The sequence below is a fragment of the Sapajus apella genome, unplaced genomic scaffold (assembly GCF_009761245.1).
Source record: "Sapajus apella isolate SASKATOON/1434 unplaced genomic scaffold, GSC_monkey_1.0 scaffold23, whole genome shotgun sequence".
In the NCBI taxonomy this organism is placed as follows: Eukaryota; Metazoa; Chordata; class Mammalia; order Primates; family Cebidae; genus Sapajus; species Sapajus apella.
The window spans coordinates 19,887,697-19,907,911 of record NW_022436963.1 but is presented as its reverse complement, the minus strand read 5'-3'; the positions used below and the strand labels follow the sequence as shown (position 1 = coordinate 19,907,911).

Here is a 20,215-nt window from a genome sequence, read left to right as displayed (position 1 = left end):
CTGGTTTGCCTCATTCCCTGTTGTCTTTTCATCCTTCCATACAAGGATTTCTTTCTAGTAGATGCATAACCGAGGGAGGTGTGACTGAAAGGGTTAGCACTTGGGCTCTAGCATTAGACTGCCTGTCTTCAAGTGCTCATTTGACTGTTTTCAAACTGTGTGACCTTGCCCTGGTCACTTAATGCCACTGGACCTCAGTTTTTTCATTTCTACAAAGTGGAGGAAAATCGTGTTTTCTTAAAATTATTTTTAAAATAAGCTTTTGGGGAACAGGTGGTTTTCTATTACATGGGTAAGTTCTTTAGTGTTAATTTCTGAGATACTGGTGCACCCCTCAGCTGAGCAGTATACACTATACTCAATGTGTAGTCTTTTATCCCTCACCTCCCTTGAAAAAATAATTTGAAACCTCAGGTTGTAGTGAGGTTTAAATTAGGAAATGCAGGAAGGAAATTAGCAGGGTGCCTGGCCCTCAATAAAAAGTAGCTATTAGGATTTGTAAAGCTTTATTTGAACTTGAGTTTCTGACTTTACAGGCAGCATAGTTGGAATCAAATCTATCAGGAAAGGCTTCATATATAGAAAATCATGTTGTCTGCAGAGATGATTTAACTTTTTCCTTTCTAATTTAACTGCCTTTTATATTTTTTTTCTTGCCTGCTTGCTCTGGCTAAGACTTCTGGTACTCTGTTGAATAGAAATGATGAGAGTGGACATCTATCTATGTCTTGTCATATATGGTGCTTTATGTTGAAGTACATTCCTTCTGTACAAAATTCTTAGTTGAGAGCTTTTGTCACAAAGTGATGTTGGATGTTGTAAAATGATTTTTCTGCGTTTGAGATGGTTATATGACTTTTATCCTTCATTCTGTTAATATGGTGTATAACATTTATTGATTTACATATATTGAAGCATTCTTGCAGCCCAAGGATAAATCCCACCTGATCATAGTGGAGGATCCTCTTTATGTGCTGTTCAATTCAGTTTGCTAGAGTTTTCCTGAGGATTTTTGATCTATCTTCATCAAGGATGTTGGGATATAATTTTCTTTTCTTGTAGTATCCTAATCTGGCTTTGGTATGAAAGTAATGCTGGCTTTGTTAAATGAGGTTGGAAGTGTTCCATCCTCCTCAATTCTTTGGAAGAGAATGAGGAGTGTTACCACTTCTTCAAATACCTTTAATAAATATCAGTAAAACTGTGGAATATAAAATCAACATCCAAAACTCAGTTGCATTTCTCTAACAGTGAACTATCCAAGAAATTAATAACTCAATCCTATTTTTATAATAGCATCAAAAAGAACAAAATACTTAAGAATCAATTTAACCAAGGAGGTAAAAAATCTACACTAAAAACTGTAAGGCATGAAAGAAATGGATCAATATCCTGTATTCATGGATTGGAAAAATTAATTTTGTTAAAATGTCCATATTTGAGTGAGATCCATGATGGCCGAATCAACACAACTGCAGTGAACAACACCCAGAGAGAGAGAGAAATCCAGAGATCCCCTAGCTCCAACAGAGGTACCAGGTGAATTTCAACGGGTCTGGTCTGATGGTGAGCAAAGCCCAGACAGGGCAGACCAAGGGGGGGAGGGGGGTGCTGCTTCACCTAGAAAGTGCATCTGACTGGTGAGTCAGAGACTCCCCCTCTGGCACTGTGATCCAGATACAGTGTTTCTCCCAAAGCCTCAGCAATACACAGAACAGGGATCTTTGCCAGTCAAGCGCCGGGAATTACAAGTGCAGAGTTGAATAATAATCCAGGACGGTATCCCAGATTGGTGCACAGATCTAAGCAAACACATAAGCCCAAAAGGCAGCTGGGAGAGCCTGCTGACTGAGCTATCACCCCCTCCCGTCACTGGGAGAGAGAGGAAGTGGCTGGGCAGGTCCCTCCCTCCCCACAAACCCCATAGGGCTGAAGCTCTGACTCCAGTGGGTTGTGCAGCCAGTGTCACAGTCTGAGCTGAACCCTGAATGATCCAGCCCAGCGGAAGAAGGGCACAGCCCACCATTGGGTGGGACTGGGCTACATGTTTTAACAAAAATGCAGGAAGCCTACGTAGCAACAGGACGGTGTTCTTGACAACCCAGCAGCAGCTACAGGTCAGCAGAAGAGGTGGGCCTAATCTCCCAGTATAAAGAAAAAAGATACAGGAAGCTGCCCTAGTAACCTGAAGGAGTCCCTAGAAACCCAGTAATGCCTCCACATGCAGACAAGCGACCTTATCAAGCAGCTCCCTGACACCCCAGCCAGGTAAATCCACAAAGATGGGAAAAAAGCAGAACACCTCTTCTCCTTCAAGGGATCACAACTTGACTGAGAAGGAGTGCAACAAATTGACAGAAGCAGGCTTCAGAAGGTGGATAATAACAAACTTTTCTGAGCTAAAGGAACACGTTCTAACTCAATGCAAAGAAACCAAAAACCTTGAAAAAATGTTGGACGAAATGCTAACTAGAATAACCAGCTTAGAGAAGAACGTAAATGACTTGATGGCATTGGAAAACACAGCATGAGAACTATATGAAGCAAACACAAGTTTTAATAGCCGAATCGATCAAGCAGAAGAAGGGATATCAGAGGTTGGAGATTAACTCAATGAAATAAAAAGAGAAGGCAAGACATGAGAAAAAATAGTGAAAAGAAATGAACAAAGCTTCCAAGAAATAATATGGGATTATGTGAAAAGACCTAACCTATGCTTGATCAGTGTACCTGAATATGATGGGGAGAATGAATCCAAGATGGAAAACATGCTCCAGGATACTATCCAGGAGAACTTCCCAAGCCTAGCAAGGCAGTCCAAATTTCAAATTCAGGAAGTACAGAGAACTCCACAAAGATATTCCTCAAGAAGAGCAACCCCAAGGCACATAATCATCAGATTCACCAGGGTTGAAATGAAGGAAAAAATGCTAAGGGCAGTCAGAGAGAAAGGTCAGGTCACCCACAGAGGGAAGCCAATCAGACTCAGAGCAGATCTCTCAGCAGAAACTGGACCAGCCAGAAGAGAGTGGGGGCCAATATTCGACATCCTTAAAGAAAAGAACTTTCAACCCAGAATCTCATATCTAGCCAAACTAAGCTTTGTAAATGAAGGAGAAATAAAATCCTTTACGGACAAGCAATTACTGAGAGATTTTGTCATCACCAGACCTGCCCTACAAGAGCTCCTGAAAGAAACAATAAGCAGGGAAAGGAACAAGTACCAGTCACTGCAAAAGCAAACCAGTTGGCAAAGACCAAAAATGCAATGAAGAAAATGAGTCAACTATTGGGAAAGAAAACCAGCCAGTAACAAAATGGCAGGATCAAATTCACACATAACAATATTAACATTGAATGTAAACAGACTAAACGCCCCAATCAAAAGACACACACTGGCAAACTGGATAAAAAGTCAGAACCCATCGGTGTACTGTATTCAGGAAACCCATCTCACATACAAAGACACACATAGACTCAAAATAAAGGGATGGAAAAAGATTTACCAAGCAAATGGAGAACAAAAAAAAGCAGGGGTTACAATCCTAGTCTCTGATAAAATGGACTTCACCAAAGATCAAAAGAGACAGAGAAGGACACTATATAATGGTCAAAGAATCAATCCAACAAGAAGAGCTAACTATCCTAAATATATACACCCCCAACACAGGAGCACCCAGATACATAAAGCAAGCTCTTAATGATCTAAAATGAGATTTAGACTCCCACACAATAATAGTGGGGACTTCAACACTCCACTGTCAATATTAGATCAACAAGACAGAAAACTAACAAGGATATCCAGGACTTGAATGCAGAGCTGGACCAAGCAGACCTAATAGACATATACAGAACACTCCACCCCAAATTCACAGAGTATACATTTTTTCTCAGCACCACATTGTTCTTACTCTAAAATGGACCACATCATTGGAAGCAAATCACTCCTCAGCAAATTCAAAAGAACAGAAATCATGACGAACAGTCTATCAGACCACAGCACAATCAGACTAGATCTCAGGATTAAGAAACACACTCAAACCCGCACAACTACTTGGAAACTGAACAACTTGCTTCTGAGTGTCGATTGGATAAACAATGCAATGAAGGCAGAAATAAAGATGTTCTCCGAAACCAATCAGAATGAAGACACAACCTACCAGAATCTCTGGGACCCCTTTAAAGCAGTGTCGAGAGGGAAATTTATAGCAATAAATGCCCACATGAGAAACAAGGAAAGATCTAAAATTGACACCCTAACATCAAAATTGAAAGAACTAGAGGAGGAAGATCAAAAAAACCTAAAAAGCTAGCAGAAGACAAGAAATAACTAAGATCAGAGCATAACTGAACGAGAGAGAGACACAAAAAACCCTTCAAAAAAATCAATAAATCCAGGAGCTGTTTTTTTTTAAAAGATCAACAAAATAGAGCACTAGCCAGATTAATAAAAAAGGGAGAAGAATCAAATAGATGCAATAAAAAATGATAAAGGGGATAACTTGACTGATCCCACAGAAATACAAACTACCATCAGAGTATACTACAAACAATTCTATTCACATAAACCAGTAAACCAGGAAGAAATGGATAAATTCCTAGACACTTGTATTCTAAACCAGGAGGAAATTGAAACCCTGAATAGACCAATAACAAGGGCTGAAGTTGAGGCAGCAATTAATAGCCTACCAACCAAAAAAAGTCCACGTCCAGATGGGTTCAGAGCTCAATTCTACCAGACATACAAAGAGGAGCTGGTTCCATTCCTTCTGAAACTGTATCAAACAATACAAAAGGAGGGAATCCTCACTAACTCATTTTATGAGACCAACCTCATCCTGATGCCAAAACCAGGCAGAGACTCAACTAAAAATGAAAACTTCAGGCCAATATCCATGATGAACATCAATGCAAAAATCTTCAATAAAATACTGGCAAAGATTGCAACAGCACATCAAGAAGCTTATCCATTATGATCAAGTAGGCTTCATCCTGGGGATGCAAGGCTGGTTCAACATATGCAAATCCGTAAATGTAATCCATCACATAAATGGAACTAAAGACAAAAACCACATGATTATCTCAATAGATGCAGAGAAGGCCTTTGATAAAATTCAACAGCCCTTCATGCTAAAAACTCTCAATAAACTAGGTATTGACAGAATGTATCATAAAATGATGAAAGCTATATATGACAAACCTACAGCCAATATCATACTGAACAGGCAAAAGCTGGAAGAATTCCCTTTGAAATCAGGCACTAGACAAGGATGCCCTCTCTCACCACTCCTATTCAATGTAGTATTAGAAGTTCTAGCCAGAGCAATCAGGCAAGAAAAAGAAATAGAGGGTATTCAATTAGGAAAGGAGGAAGACAAACTGTCTCTATTTGCAAATGACATAATTGTATATCTAGAAGACCCCATCATCTCAGCCCCAAATCATCTCAAACTGATAAGCAACTTCAGCAAAGTCTCAGAATATAAAATCAATGTGCAGAAATCACAAGCATTCATATACACCAATAATGATTTAAAGAGAGCCAAATCAAGAGGGAACTCCCATTCACAATTGCTACAAAGAGAATAAAATACCTAGGAATACAACTAAGAAAGGATGTAAAGGACCTCTTCCAGGAGAACTACAAACCACTGCTCAAGGAAATAAGAGAGGACACAAACAAATGGAAAAACATTCCATGCTCATGGTTAGGAAGAATTAATATTTTGAAAATGGCTATACTGCCCAAAGTAATCTATAGATTTAATGCTATCCACATCAAGCTACCAATGACTTTCTTCACAGAACTGGAAAAGACACCTTAAACTTTATATGGAATCACAAGAGAGCCCGCATAGCCAAGTCAATTCTAAGCATAAAGAACAGAGCCGGAGGCATCACACTGCTGGACTTCAAACTATACTACAAGTCTACAGTAATCAAAACAGCATGATACTGGTACTAAAACAGAGACCCCAGAAGAAACGCCACACATCTGCAAACATCTGATCTTTGACAAACCTGAAAAAAACAAGCAATGGGGAAAGGACTCCATGTTTAATAAATGGTGTTGGGAAAACTGGCTAGCATTGTGCAGAAAGCAGAAACTGGACCCCTACCTGTCACCTCACACTAAAATTAACTCCAGATGGATTAAATATTTAAACATAAAACCTAACACCACAAAAACACTAGAAGGAAACATAGGCAAAACCATCCAGGACATAGGCATAGGCAAGGGCTTCATGACTAAAACACCAAAAGCAATGGCAATAAAAGCCAAGATAGATAAATGGAATCTAATTAAACTCCAGAGCTTCTGTACAACAAAAGAAACCATCATTAGAGCAAATCGGTAACCAACAGAATGGGAAAATATTTTTGCAATCTACCCATCTGACAAAGGGCTAATATCCAGAATCTACAAAGAACTAAAACAGATTTACAAGAAACAAACAAGCCCATTCAAAAGTGGGCAAACAATATGAACAGACACTTTTCAAAAGAAGACATACATATATGAGGCCAACAAACATATGAAAAAATGCTCATCATCACTGGTCATTAGAGAAATGCAAATCAAAACCACACTGAGATATCATCTCACTCCAGTTAGAATGGTGATCATTAAAAAGTCTGGAGACAACAGATGCTGGAGAGCATGTGGAGAAATAGCAACACTCTTACACAGTTGGTGGGAGTGTAAACTAGTCCAACCATTGTGGAAGACAGTGTGGCGATTTCTCAAGGATCTAAAAATAGAAATTCCATTTGACCCAGCAATCCCATTACTGGGTATATACTCAAAGAACTATAAATTGTTCTACTATAAATACACATGCACACGTATGTTCATTGCAGCCCTGAATACAATAGCAAAGACCCGGAACCAACCCAAATGCCCATCAATGATAGACTGGACAAGGAAAATGTGGTACATATACACCATGGAATACTATGCAGCCATAAAAAACGATAAGTTTGTATCCTTTGTAGGGACTTAGATGAATCTGGAGACCATCATTCTCAGCAAACTGACACAAGAACAGAAAGCCAAACACTGTATGTTCTTACTCATAGGTGGGTGTTGAACAACGAGAACACATGGACTTAGGGAGAAGAGCATCACACAATGGGGACAGTGGAGGGGGGTAGGAGAGAGACAGCAGTGGGTGGGGAGGGATAACGTGGGGGAGAAATGCCAGATATAGTATGCACCCAAAGTAAAATACATAAATAAATAAAAATATATGCCTTTATGAATAAATTGATGCAGTTTGAACTGACTAAATGTTTATGGACAGTTCTTGATCATTCCCATGTTAATACCATGTAAATGGACATAGAAATTTAACATAATCATTGAACATTAAGTATTGTAGTGAAAGAGGTGTAACTAGATTAAACTGGAGATGAAAACATTAAGTAAAAAAAAAAATAAAGTCTGTACTCTCCAAAGCAGTCTACAGATACAATCTCTAACAAAATCCCAACAGCATTTTTAACAAAGATAAAAAAAGTCCTAAAATTCACAAAGAACCACAAAAGACCCCAAATAGATAAAGCAATTTTGAGAAAGAAGAACAGAGTTGGAGGCAAACATCCCCTGATTCAAATTATATTACCAAGCTGTAGTTATCAAAACAGTATGGCACTGGCATAAACCCATGGGACAGAATAGAGCACTCAGAAATAAATGCATGCTTTTATAGTCAACTAGTTTTTGAGAGGGTGACAAGACTACACAATGGAGAAAAGATTATCTCTTCAATAAAGAGTGATGGAAAAATGTTCCCATGCAAAAGAATGAAGTTAGACCTGTTACATAACCATATGCAAAAATTAACTTGAAAAGGATGTAATCTATGAAATTAAATTCCTAGAAGAAAACATAGGGGAAAAGGTCCATGATATTAGTCTTCGCAATGGTATTTTGGTTATGGCAACAAAAGTAAAAATAAACTTGGGACTTCATCGAATAAAAAAGCAACCTAGAGAATGGGAGAAAATATTTTTAATTAATTTATCTGATGAGTTAAGATCCAAAATATAAAAGAAACCCACATGCTCAACTACCAAAAAGTAATACCCCACTTAAAAAGTAGAGAAAAGAACTGAATTGATATTTTTCCAAGGAAGACACACAAATGACCAACAGGCATATGAAAAGGTAAAGGAATGCCAGGGCCTCCTACCTTCCTGTGGCTTCTTGTAACTGACTTTAAGTAGTTGCTGGCCACTTGCCAGAATGGCATGGAGAGATCAACACCATGTATGATGTGAATTGTTAGTGCTTTCAGTCTTTGCCATTAACAGCATCAAACGTAAGAACCAGTTGCAATACCATAGTAACCTGCAATGAAAGATGATGACCATAATAATAGCTGACATTTTCGGAAACGACTGTGACTGGCTGAAAGTCAGCAAGGACTTTCACACATGGATTAACTTTACCCTCTTACTATCCTGGGATGAGGATCTACTTTTCAAATGAAGAAACTGACACTAAGAGAAGTCTGAGAACTAGTCTAATCTAGACAATGGCACAGATTCAAACCCTGGCAGGCCCACCACAAAGCCTGAGATCTCAGTAGCTAAATTTTATAATTGGGCAGTCCACTGCAAAAGTGAACTATTTTTTATTTGTATAAATTTAAGGGTTCATAGTGGTAAAGTCAGGGCTTTTCATGTAGCCATCACCCAAATAGTGTACCTTGTATCCCTTAAGCAACTTCTTGTCCTTCCCACCCTTCCAAGTCTCCAATGTCTATTGTTCCACGACTCTACGTCTCTGTGTATGCATTATTCAGCTCCCATTTATAGGTGAGAACATGCAGTATTTGACTTTCTGTTTCTAGGTTATTTCACTTAAGAATCACCTCCAGTTCCATCCATGTTGCTGTAAAAGACATGATTTCATTATCTTCTGTGGCTAAGGAGTATTTGATAGCGTGTCTATACCGCATTTTCTTTATCCAGTCCTCCACTGATGGACACATGTTGATCCTATGACTTTGCTATTTATTGTTACTAGTGCTGTGATAAACATATGAGTGCAGGTGTCTTTTTCATATAACAGTGGCTTTTCCTTTGGGTAGATAACAAGTGGTGGGATTGCTGGATTGAATGGTTGTTTGATTTTTAGTTCTTTGAGAAATCTCCATACTGTTTTCCATAGAGGTTGTACTAATTAATCTTCACACCCTTATACACACAACAGTGTATAAGGGTTCCCTTTTCTCTGCATCGTCACCAACATCTGTTGCTTTTAAATATTTTAATAAATGAAATATTTTATATTGTAGAGTATATGCCTGATTGGGTTCCTTAAATTTACTAACAGTAAATTTATTCTTAATACCAATCTTTGAAGTCAGTGTACTAATTTGTACTGAGGTTTATTTTTTCCATCTTTGGAGGAAGAAACTCTGTCACAAATATTATGTGGCCTTTGTTTTTCAGCTTCCATCGTGATTCAGAAATGGTGGTGTCACATGAATCCCTGTTTGGAAGGAGAGGATTGTAAAGTGCTGCCAGATTACTCAGGTTGGTCCTGTAGCAGTGGCAATAAAGTCAAAACTACGAAGGCAAGTATAGACAAAATTCAACTACCATTTACAACTTGTCAACTATGGGGCTTCCTCCCCTTGATTTTATTCTGCCATCAAGAGAACATCATTATGTGCTGAAAAATCTGCTTGGGCCTTTTTGAAAAGCCCATTTCCCAGCATCATCCTGTGTGTCAGATTTTATAGAGCAGTGATTTGGTGGGAGAATTCATTATTTTAGGCAGTGCCACTAAATTCATTTCAACTTCTTCACAAGCCCGATTTAAAGTACAAGCTTCAGAGTTGACAGGGCAATGTATCAAAACACCATGGCAAGAATCCATATCCAGATGATTTACTGAAGTAGAAATACCCACTGCTTTAAAGGAGATTTAATGGTTGGAAATTCTTATTCAACACTTAGAAGCCAACACTTTTCACCCCAAATAGTATTATTTTTAATTCTCACCATCTCTGAAGAATGCCATTGTCTACCCAGCTCTGCAGCCAGAAACCTACCTTCTTCCCCTTATCTTCCCATGTTCAGTTGGTTACTTTGTCCTTATGTTTTTACTACCCAACTTTTCCATGATTCTTCCACACTGTGCTTAGTCCTCTTGTCCCATCTGCCCTTTCATATGAAGATGCATCTGGACTGCTAGGTTGCTGCCTTCTAGGCTGGTCTCCATACAGTGACTACAGTAATTTTGTAAAATGCACATCCTCTAAGCTAGTCTACCTCGAAATATTCCACTGGCTCCCTCTGGTGACTGGTCCACTAGCCTCTGCCTGGTGCTTAATGAGTAACATGGCAAACCACTTCCCCTTCCTTCTGGCTGCTCTAAACACCCTGGACTTTTGTCAGTCCTTCTTATCTCCTGGTCCTTTTGCACTGGCTGCTCCTTCTCTCTTCATAGAATATGTTTCCCTCCTTTCTTTTCTAGTTAATCATAATCTTTTCAGGGACTCCTTTACTGATTGAAATCCTGCTCCCTCTATCTCTGAGCATTTACTCTGGTTACATTTTACATAGATTGCTGTGCTTATTTTGCTTAATACCTAGAGCTTTCATCTAGTGGGAGAGCTTTCATGTTGGGCCCTGGCTTTTTTTTTTTTTTTTTTTTTTTGCTTTCCCTGGAAGAAAGGAAAGTCCCTTTCTACCAGCTAGTCCCAGAGCCAGCTGACTGCCTTGGGAACTATTTCTTGAATGAAAACCAACATGACCAAGGTCATTGTAAGATCATTAGAGTTAGACATACTGGAGTGGAGTGACTCTTTCTGGTTGCCACTGAGCTTTGACCCCTTAGGAAGTACATACAGTGAATGGCTTCTTGCCTTTCTTATGTATCCCCTTTATGAATACTTTGAGAACTCTTAAGTGTTTAGTAATTCATCCTCAGCCATGGAAGTCAAAAGCAGGCCAGTTTTCCTTCTAAGTGTGAACATGAAATATTACATTAAATATGACTTTTTAAAATATATTAAAATAGAAAGATATTAAATCTAAAACAAAATATTAGAATGGATGATAGTACAATATATTTTAAGTTAAATGGAAACTTTAGCTGATATTATACCCCAGATTATCAATGGAATAGTTGTCAGTTGATTCTCTGTGTAAAACCAGAATGTCAAAATCAAGACCATTTTCAACACTAATTGTGATTATCAACTAACTTATCCTTGTTAGTGATACTGGGATGAGGATGTGATATCTTCTTTTATATCCAGGGCAGCAATGTCCATAGAGTCATTTATTGGTGGTGCAAGGAGGTCAACCCTCCCATCGTTCTAAGCCATTCTAAATAAACTTACATAAACCCAGGGTGCTTGCTCAGCAAACCCTGCCTTAAGATAATTTCCCTATCTTTCCCTTTATTTAAAGCAAAAAAACATAGTATTGCAGTATTTATAAATTCAGCTATTTTTTCCTAATTCCTTCCTAAGTAAAAATCCTGGAGTAACCCGTGAATTAGGGTATTACATCTGTCAGGGATAAAAATTTTCTTTCATCATATTTCTTGTAGGCTAAGGAATAACATTTTGGAAGATTATGTTTGTATTGATTTTTATATATAAATATAAAACAAGATCATAAGCAGAAGCCAACTGTAGTTCTCTTGGTGGAATGGCTCTCTATTTATGTGTAGTTAGAGAAAGCATTTGCAGGAAGCAAACCTTTAGGGGCACTTTGGCTCTGTGCTGGGAATGTAAGTTTGCTCTAGCTAAATCCTCAACGGTAGTGACATTTCATTTAGCACTTTGAAAAGTTGTAGAAAGATAATACAGTTCCCCAAGCCATCATACTACTTGGTCTGCTTTTTTAGTGATATGTCACTTGAGAATAATCTTGAAGTCATAAAACTTTGTTTCCTTTATTAATCCGAGTCAGTGTGACTTAAACTGCATAAAACATTTTATGTCTTTTATCGATCTTATGCACATAGAGTAAATTCATTTGTGGATCTGTGACTAGATTCCAGTAGTACCTAGTATCCTTTTCCTAAAATTGTTACTGACCTTACACCACAGGTGAGACACAGGTCCTATAAATGCAGAGCAATTGCCTTCCTAGAGGATGTGTTAACTAAACTATATAACAAAATAGTTTCCGTATTCTTTAAACAGTTCATGCATAGCAGCATCAAAACATAGAAAGGCTAAAGTAAGATGGTCTGCAATAAGCCAGCTATGTCAGAATTTTCCATTTAAATGCAAAAATGAAAATAGTTGACAGTGAATTTGAGTATTAATAGCTTTAGATGAAGACATGAAAATAGGGGAGAGGATAATTCCCTAACTGGTCATCTTTTCCAGGTATAAAATAGTGGCATTGAGTTTAGAGAGGATACGGCTACTGCCTCTTGTGGGAGAATATAACTCTGTCTGTGGACCGGCCTTAATTTTTTTTTTCCTTCATTGAATCTGGGTTTTGCTGCATTATGTGTGCTAAAGAGTTCCTTACTGTTTGGGGTTGCCATTGTTAAGTATTCTAACAAGTATATGATGTCTTCTTAGCATCAAAGCCAAGCATTGGCCAGAATTTATTTGTGAGTAGAAGCAAATCACTTTGAATCTTGAGATATTTTAGATTTTTTAATGTTTTTATTTTTGAATAGTCTACTAAGGGTGAAAAGCTATGTCTTTAAAGTAGTTCTCAACCAGAGGCAGTTTTTTTTGCCTCTGAGTAGTGTCTCGGATATTTCTGGCCATCACACTTTGCAAGGATGCTACTGACATCTTGTGGGTAGAAGCCAGGGATGCTGCTAAACATCCTACAAAGCACAGATAGCCTCTACAACAATTATTTGGCCCCAAATGTCAATGTATGGAGGTTGAAAAACTGCTTTAGAGAACAGTATATTTTTTTCAATAGCTGTTTGCAAACTTCCTACTTGAAAGTTTCTATTGTCTAGATATTTCCAGTATTTCATATTGGAAAATTTCCACAGAATTGAAGCAACAGTCTTGGCTTCAGCACCTTCCAAGTATTTTCCTCAAATGGTTCTCTAATCTGCCTGTCTCTTGGGCCATCACTATAGACCATTGTTAGTATCATAATAACATAATGATATCATGAAAACGTGTAAAAAAAAAACAAAAACACAGTTTTGAACTCTACCTCTAGGATATTCTGGTATAGTAAGTCTGGGATAGGGCTTAGAAAACTCTGCTTTTTAAAAATAGTTGTTCTTAGGGTGATTGTGATGAACAGGCAGTATGAGGGAACCATTAGTCCAACTGAGCTCTCTACCTGTTCTCACCTTTAATTGACTTATGCCCTGCTTTCTCTGCAACAAGGAGAAACTCTCTGCCCAGGTTCCCTCCCTGTTGAAAGACCATCAATGGATCCCCATTGGAAACTTATGCAAAATACAGATTATAGGCATCTTACATGGGCCTTCACTGCCAATCATTGTATAGGCCACATACTTCCCCATACCGTTGGTTCCTCCTTCTTCCACTTCCCCTTCTGAAATTCCACTTGTCTTTTAATGTCCAGCTCAGATGACTCCTTTACCCTGAAGTTTTGTCCTCCCTGATCTCTGTAGTCAGACTTGAAGTGCTCAAGGTACCCTGATGAAAGGGAGTACAGCTAATATTGGCATCTTAGTACCCCTGTATCCATTACAATTCAGAAGCAGCAATGAATCTTCCACATGTAATCAGTACAATAAAAATTTTAAAGGAAAATAAAACAGAGTTTTATCATCCAACTTCAGGTAAAGTTGTCCACAATGAGCTGGGCATGGGGAATGAGTTGTCTCAAAGAAGATGCTTTTGACAATTACATCCTGCATATAGATTGAGAGATATCAAAAGAGCTAACATTACAATAGCCACCATTCCCTGAGTACGAACCATGTGTTAACCACTGGGTTGTGTCATTCAAGTCACGTACTTTATTCACTCTTTGCTACAACTGAAGGGGGCAGGTACTATTATCTGTATTTTGGAGATGAAGAAACTAAGGCAAAGAGAGACAATCTACCCCAACACAGAACATGGCTAGCTCCATCATTCAGTTGCTCAAGCCACAAAGATCTTGGAATTGTCCTTAACTCCTCTTTTTCTTACATCTTTATCTTATTTGTCACAACCCTTTAAGTTGACAGTCCTGTCACGCATTCCTCATCTCTTCCTTGATCCTCAGTCAGAGAAAGGCCAAAGTCTTTGTATTTACTTCTTCCTCTCTTCCCAGTGAGTCAGGCCTCCCTCACTTCCTTCAACCTTCCCTGACATAATGTATAGAAGAGCAGTCCTCTACCCTCCCTGCCCCAGCCAGCCTTTCCCCTTTATACTACCTTACTTTTCTCCATAGCCCATATTGTTAATATGTACCTGTTTGTCCAACTTCTTCCTCTAGAATAGGGATGAGAAAACTGTGGCTTCAAGGCCAAATCCAGCCCTGGGCCTGGTTTTGTATGGCTCATGAGTTAAGACTGGGTTTTACATGTTTAAGTGGATGGAAAAAATCAAAAGGAGACTTTTTCAGAATACATACAGATATGAAATTCAAATGTCACCATCTATATATTAAGTCTGGAACAAAGCAATGCCATTCATTTATTTATTGTCTATGGCTGCTTTTGTGAATGAAATAAAGGCAGAGTGCCTTTATTTCATATCGAGTATTAATATGACTGCTACAGTGACTATATGGCCTGTAAAACTGAAAACGTTTACCATATTTAGTCCTTTCTAGTAAAAGTTTTCCAGTTTCTGTGCTAGAAGGTAAACTCCATGAGGGCGGGGATTTTGTTTCATTTGCTGTAGTTATCTAGCAGAAACAAAAGGGCAGAAATACTGTTGAATACATAAAGGCCGTATGTCAGATAATAGCAAGGCTAAGGTTTGCATAAATAGCTGATTGAATATAAAGCACAGGTAGGGTAACTATATTATCAAATAATTTGCTTTGAAAAAATGTTTTTGTGATACAGGCATGTTAAAAAGTCTTATGCTTTTTTCCCTCACCTAAGCTGGTATATTGACTAACACGTAAAATTTCTTACACGACGAATCAACTATAGAAATACTGTTCTATTTTCTTAGATCATAAGTAATGAGCCTGAATGTTTAAAAAGGAAAAATGCAGCCACTACCATTTTAAATGATACAGTAGTTTTATAAAATAATCTATTTTAAAAAGTGAAAGTTAACTGCATTAAAAAAATAACAAAGGGAACATTTTTATCTTGACATGACTGATTTTAATCAGCCATTTATTTGAAAAAATTTTAGTGCCATTAACAAAGCATGTTCAGCATGTATGAATTGATGGGTGATGAGTGTACTTAATCAAATGGGATTTTTATAACCTCACAAATACAAAGCCAGACTGCATAATCCCTGTTATGGAAGCCTTTGTGTATGTATTCTTTAAATTTCTTGTTTGTAGGCTGCAAAGCAGAATTTGAACAGTTGATTTGGTGAGGTTGGTTACACACAAATGTACAAATTGATAAACTATTCAGTCAGGACCTTATTGTTCCTGGGGGAGGAAATGGTTATTTTGGTGGGTATGGAGTGTTCAATGTTCCCTTATTTGATTTGTTTTAGGTAACACGGTAGCAAAGAGAGAGGTGTGCTTCATTCCTGGAGGGGCAGCAGGATGCAGATCTCATTTGCTGAAATTCCCATCCTGGCCACTTTGCAGAAAATTGTCTTGGATTTCAGCAACTTCATATTTGTATATGTGTGCTGTGAGAAGTGGCATTCACTTAACTGGCCCAGCCCTCTCTGCTTTGTGATTTTATTTCATTGAATTTAACTGCAAGCCACCATTCATTTGACATCCTATCTGGATTCCCAACGAACATACCTCCAAAATCCTAGAAGAGCAAATCACAGTTTTCAAAATACATCACGACTACGAACACCTTCGGTCTTTACTTTCATTTGTACTTTCTTTCTACCTTTACAAAAGAACTTGGATGTATGTTTCAAAAGATCCTGTTCTGTTCCTCTTTTGACTTTTCCTTTTGCTTTTGTATTAAGTGGTTTTAAAGGGGTCTAAATAAAAGATTTTTAGCAAATATATTTGCAGATGTAGATTAATTGGCGAAGAAAACTACTGGTAGAGATCAAGTGATTAACTGGTAAAAAGAACATTTATTTTATAAACCCTTGACAATAGAAGGACATAGTTGGAATGTTGTGTGTGCATTGTATTTTTTACTTTTGACAATTTTTTTGCATTTTGCTTTCCATTGTCAGGTTAGCAGAGATAAAATGAGAGTGTTTTAACTTCAATGCACCATTTTACTGAGTGCTAAGGAAGCATATCAATTCCAATATTTTATAACCAAAGCTCTATCAGAACATATTTATAAAATGTGTTGAAGTTTTTATGGCTTTTGTGTAGTCATGAAGATAAATCATTTAAAATATAAAACAATCTAAATTTAGATCAAGGGTGATTTCTTAGATCAAATTTATGCCAATTCTATGAAAATATTTTGTTACCTCCCGAAGAGGAGTCTTTCAGTGCTGAAATTTTAGACAGTAAATGAGTTGTTCTTAACTTAGCTGTTTCCCTACTTGTTAGCCATCTTATTTCTTTAAAACCTGAGTCTTGAATGGCTTAATGATTTTTCAGCAGACATGTCTCCACATATTCACAGATGCTGTCATGCAGAAACGTATGAAACAGATGAAGAACGACTAAGCCAGATTTTAAATGTATAATATTATTAAAATACTACAAAAGTATGGGGTGAATTTTGTATATTAAGAAATGCCAAAAACATAGTTTCTGCACCAAGTTAATTAATTATCCCTGTCCTTTCACATTTTGGGGGGAAAGTAAATCAATACTTCAATGTCGTTTATAGCATAACAGTTACCTGATTTTATTCTTGCAGAAGGAATGATTTGTTTGCTAAATTTTTGCCTAGATGCTTACTAAATTTGTTATGATCATATGAATAAGTAAAAAAATTCATCCTGCTTATGGCATACATGTTTTTGTGGTTATATATGCCTTAAGACTGTTAACATTCTACCTAGGCTTGCACATTTTAAATGTGAAAAACTCCTTTTAAAAATAACTTTAAAAATAACATTTAACTTTGGGGATGTGAACTATATAGTAAAGTTGCCACATGTATTTGAGTGGCTCCATTTCTTCTCCCAAGCTTATTTACCACCAACCTTAGGCACACTCATTTAGTATTGAGTTAAAATATATCTAAGGCGATTTTATGGTACATGGAACAGTAACTTAATTTTTTAGCCCATGTGTCTGATCTTGTACCCCAAATAAGATCAAGTAACAATGACACTACTTCACCTTAAGGTACATCCCTGGCGAGTAAACCACTTCCAGGGAATCAGTGGTCCATTGGGGAAAATGGCAGCCTCTTTAAGCCTTTCTCCACAGCCTAAAGCTTGAGGCAGCTCTGGAAAGCGTGAGCTGGCTGTTTCCTCACTGCTAGCTCTGGACATAAAATCACTTTCCTTTCACTTCGCTTCATCTTGTTATTGGTTTTACAAGTGGTGAGCAGATAAGCCTGTACTTGATTGTAAGAGCAGATACAATCTAGCATATGTTATGTGGATTTCCAAGGTTGCTTAAGTATACAGATGTGGCAACATTGAGCCTATGTTCTCTCACATCGACCCTGTTGGATGCAGAGGAGAAACTGTCCCTTTTATGGGTCTATATATACTCCCTCATCTACCACCATCACTACGTGGACAGCTTCTTTTATTTGAATTTTTGCAAGAACCTGTTGGTATGTATACAAGATTGAGCATTAACTCTTGAAAGTGGCAATGGAAACACCATACCAAAAATGCCTATTTCACAGATAAATTGGAAAATGCTTCTGTACAAAATTCTTTGTGCACTATTAGGGACCCACTGACCAAGGATAAATCCAATGCTAGTCTGATGACGAACTTCACCATTTAGTAAAGCAGTCTAGCCTGAACAAACTGGCATAGTATTTTCATATAACCTATGTACATCCTCCCATAAACTTTAAGACATCTCTAGGTTACTTATAATACCGAATACAATGCACATGCTATATAAATGGTCATTATACTGTATTTAGGGAATAATGACAGGAAAAAAGGTCTGTACATGTTCAGTATAGACACAGCCACCTTTATTTCCCCTCGAGTATTTTTGATCCACAATTGGTTGAATTTACAAATGCCCATGGACTGTAATAAGCTCCTAATAAAGTTGTGCACCATTTATGAATAACTTGTAGTCCAACTAGTCACTTCATGCCAAAAGAAACCAAAAAGTCTTCACTGAAAAGTGGGCTTAAGGTTTAAGTGCATGCAGCTGATAGAAAATTGGGAACAAATAAGACTAGATCTTTTAGTGTTTTTTTCTTGTTTCCAAGTTATTGAGAACTTGGGAAAGTAAAGAAAGGACGAACTCAAAGAACACTCAAGAATCATTGCTTCCTATTGCCCTTAGCTGTGAGTTTGGCACAATGTTGGAAACCCTTGTGCTTTCTTCATGGACAGGTAAATGCCTTGGCCTGTAATACCTATCTGGTGGACATGAGAGCACCACCGGAAAGATGCAAAATACGGGTTATCCCGATTGAATCTGAAACATGAGACAACAGATGCCAGCCAGATAGACACACACCCACACACCAGTTCTTTCAGGTTCATCTTGCAAAAAACTCAAGCCCCATTCAGCAGCCATAGGAAAGGAAACAATCATTTCAAGTTACAAAGTAATCTTGTAAACAGAACTTGGAACCAAAAAGCCCAGTGAATAATTGATGAACAGTTACTGATGCATGTTGGGCATCTTTGTAGTATTGATTTTTGGCTATGAAGAAAGCAGGACTCTGAAAGCTCATACTTTCATCTCTCTCCTATTCAGTGCTATCAGTCTTCATAGTCCACTTACATGTTAGGAATGTAACATGATGCACATTTTATGTTCTTCATTTGGGCCCTTGCTCTCTGTGGATGAGGTTTCTGACTCATCCCTTAATTATCAGCTTTGATTCTCTTAATGAGAACTTATCAAAATAGTTCAGGACACCGAATTATTAGTTGAATAACTGTAATTAATGATCAAGAGATGGAAGTAAGCAAATAAAGTTTAGTCTTCTACTTCCAAGTCTGAAATACTATTCTCAGCAGTTCAGTTGGGTCTCTGAACTTCTCTGCCTTCTCTTTGAATTTCAGCTTCACCATTGCTTTGCTACATATATTAAGTTCAGTGCTCAGTGTTGTATAGGCCATTCACAGATAACACAGAAAATAAAATCATGCCCTTGCTATTTTACCATTGCAATAACTGAAAAGAAAACAAAAAATAATCCATAGTTTCTCACACACAAGTCAATAGAGTTGGAATGTTTAGCTCAGCTCAGTGGGGGATGGGTTGAAATAGGAATCAGGACAATACTTCGGAATATTTAAATATTTATGAGTGCTATATATCTGATAGAAGACTGAAACTGATTCTGAATACTACAGTGAAGAAACTAAGGTAAAATTACTAGGTTTCAGCTTGACAAAGTTAGTGACAAACTCTTGAAACTGTCAAAGTCAGTTGATGCTGCCATGTGCTTTTTCAATCACTGTCTTTCCTGATTCACTACTAGAGCGCAGACAAGGAGTGGGGACTGGGGAAGGAATCTTTGAAAGATGCTGTGTCTCATTCCCAAGGGAAAGGGATTTTGCCTGCAGAAAATCAGTGCAGATGGCTCTGATTTGGCATGAACACATTTGGCCTAGGTCAGAGTGAGCCAAGTAGTGAGGGATTTGCATGGGTTTTTGGAGGGCTTTTACTTTACAAAAAAGATTAGGAAAAAGAGTAATCTTAAAGACTTTTCTTATTTGTTACTCCATTCCTCTTCTTTAAAACGAGCTATGTTGGTTTTTCTCTTCCCTCCTGACATCTCAAATGCAAAAAGGGGGCAGAAGAGAGTAGGGAACTATTTGGGTTCAGAATAGGGCTTGGAAGGAAGATCTGCCCAATAGGCAAATATTTGTAAAAACTGATCTGACTACATAAAAAAACAAAACTTTGCACATGACACAACCACATAAACCAAACTAAACTCAAACTGGAAACAGTATTTATAGCTCACATGGCAGACAAAATACTGATATATACAAAACTTTTACAAACCAGTAAGAAAAAGATGAACATCTCAATAGAAAAGTGAACTGAA

At 37.7% G+C, this 20,215-nt stretch overlaps 1 protein-coding gene across 3 annotated transcripts in view; it reads left to right on the top strand.

Moving 5' to 3' along the window:
• The window catches only part of TAFA4 (TAFA chemokine like family member 4), a 209,587-nt gene extending 189,997 nt beyond the window's left edge, over positions 1 to 19,590 (top strand). For 2 of the 3 annotated variants that reach the window (XM_032290432.1, XM_032290431.1), the window contains 2 exons: positions 9,463 to 9,546; positions 15,612 to 19,590. In XM_032290432.1, coding sequence (XP_032146323.1) covers positions 9,463 to 9,546; positions 15,612 to 15,802 — 275 coding nt within the window. In that variant the 3' untranslated portion in view covers positions 15,803 to 19,590. Of the gene's footprint in view, positions 1 to 9,462; positions 9,588 to 15,611 lie in introns of all 3 variants that reach the window. The other variant, XM_032290434.1, reaches the window with a different exon arrangement.
• The last annotated feature ends 625 nt before the right edge of the window (positions 19,591 to 20,215 follow it).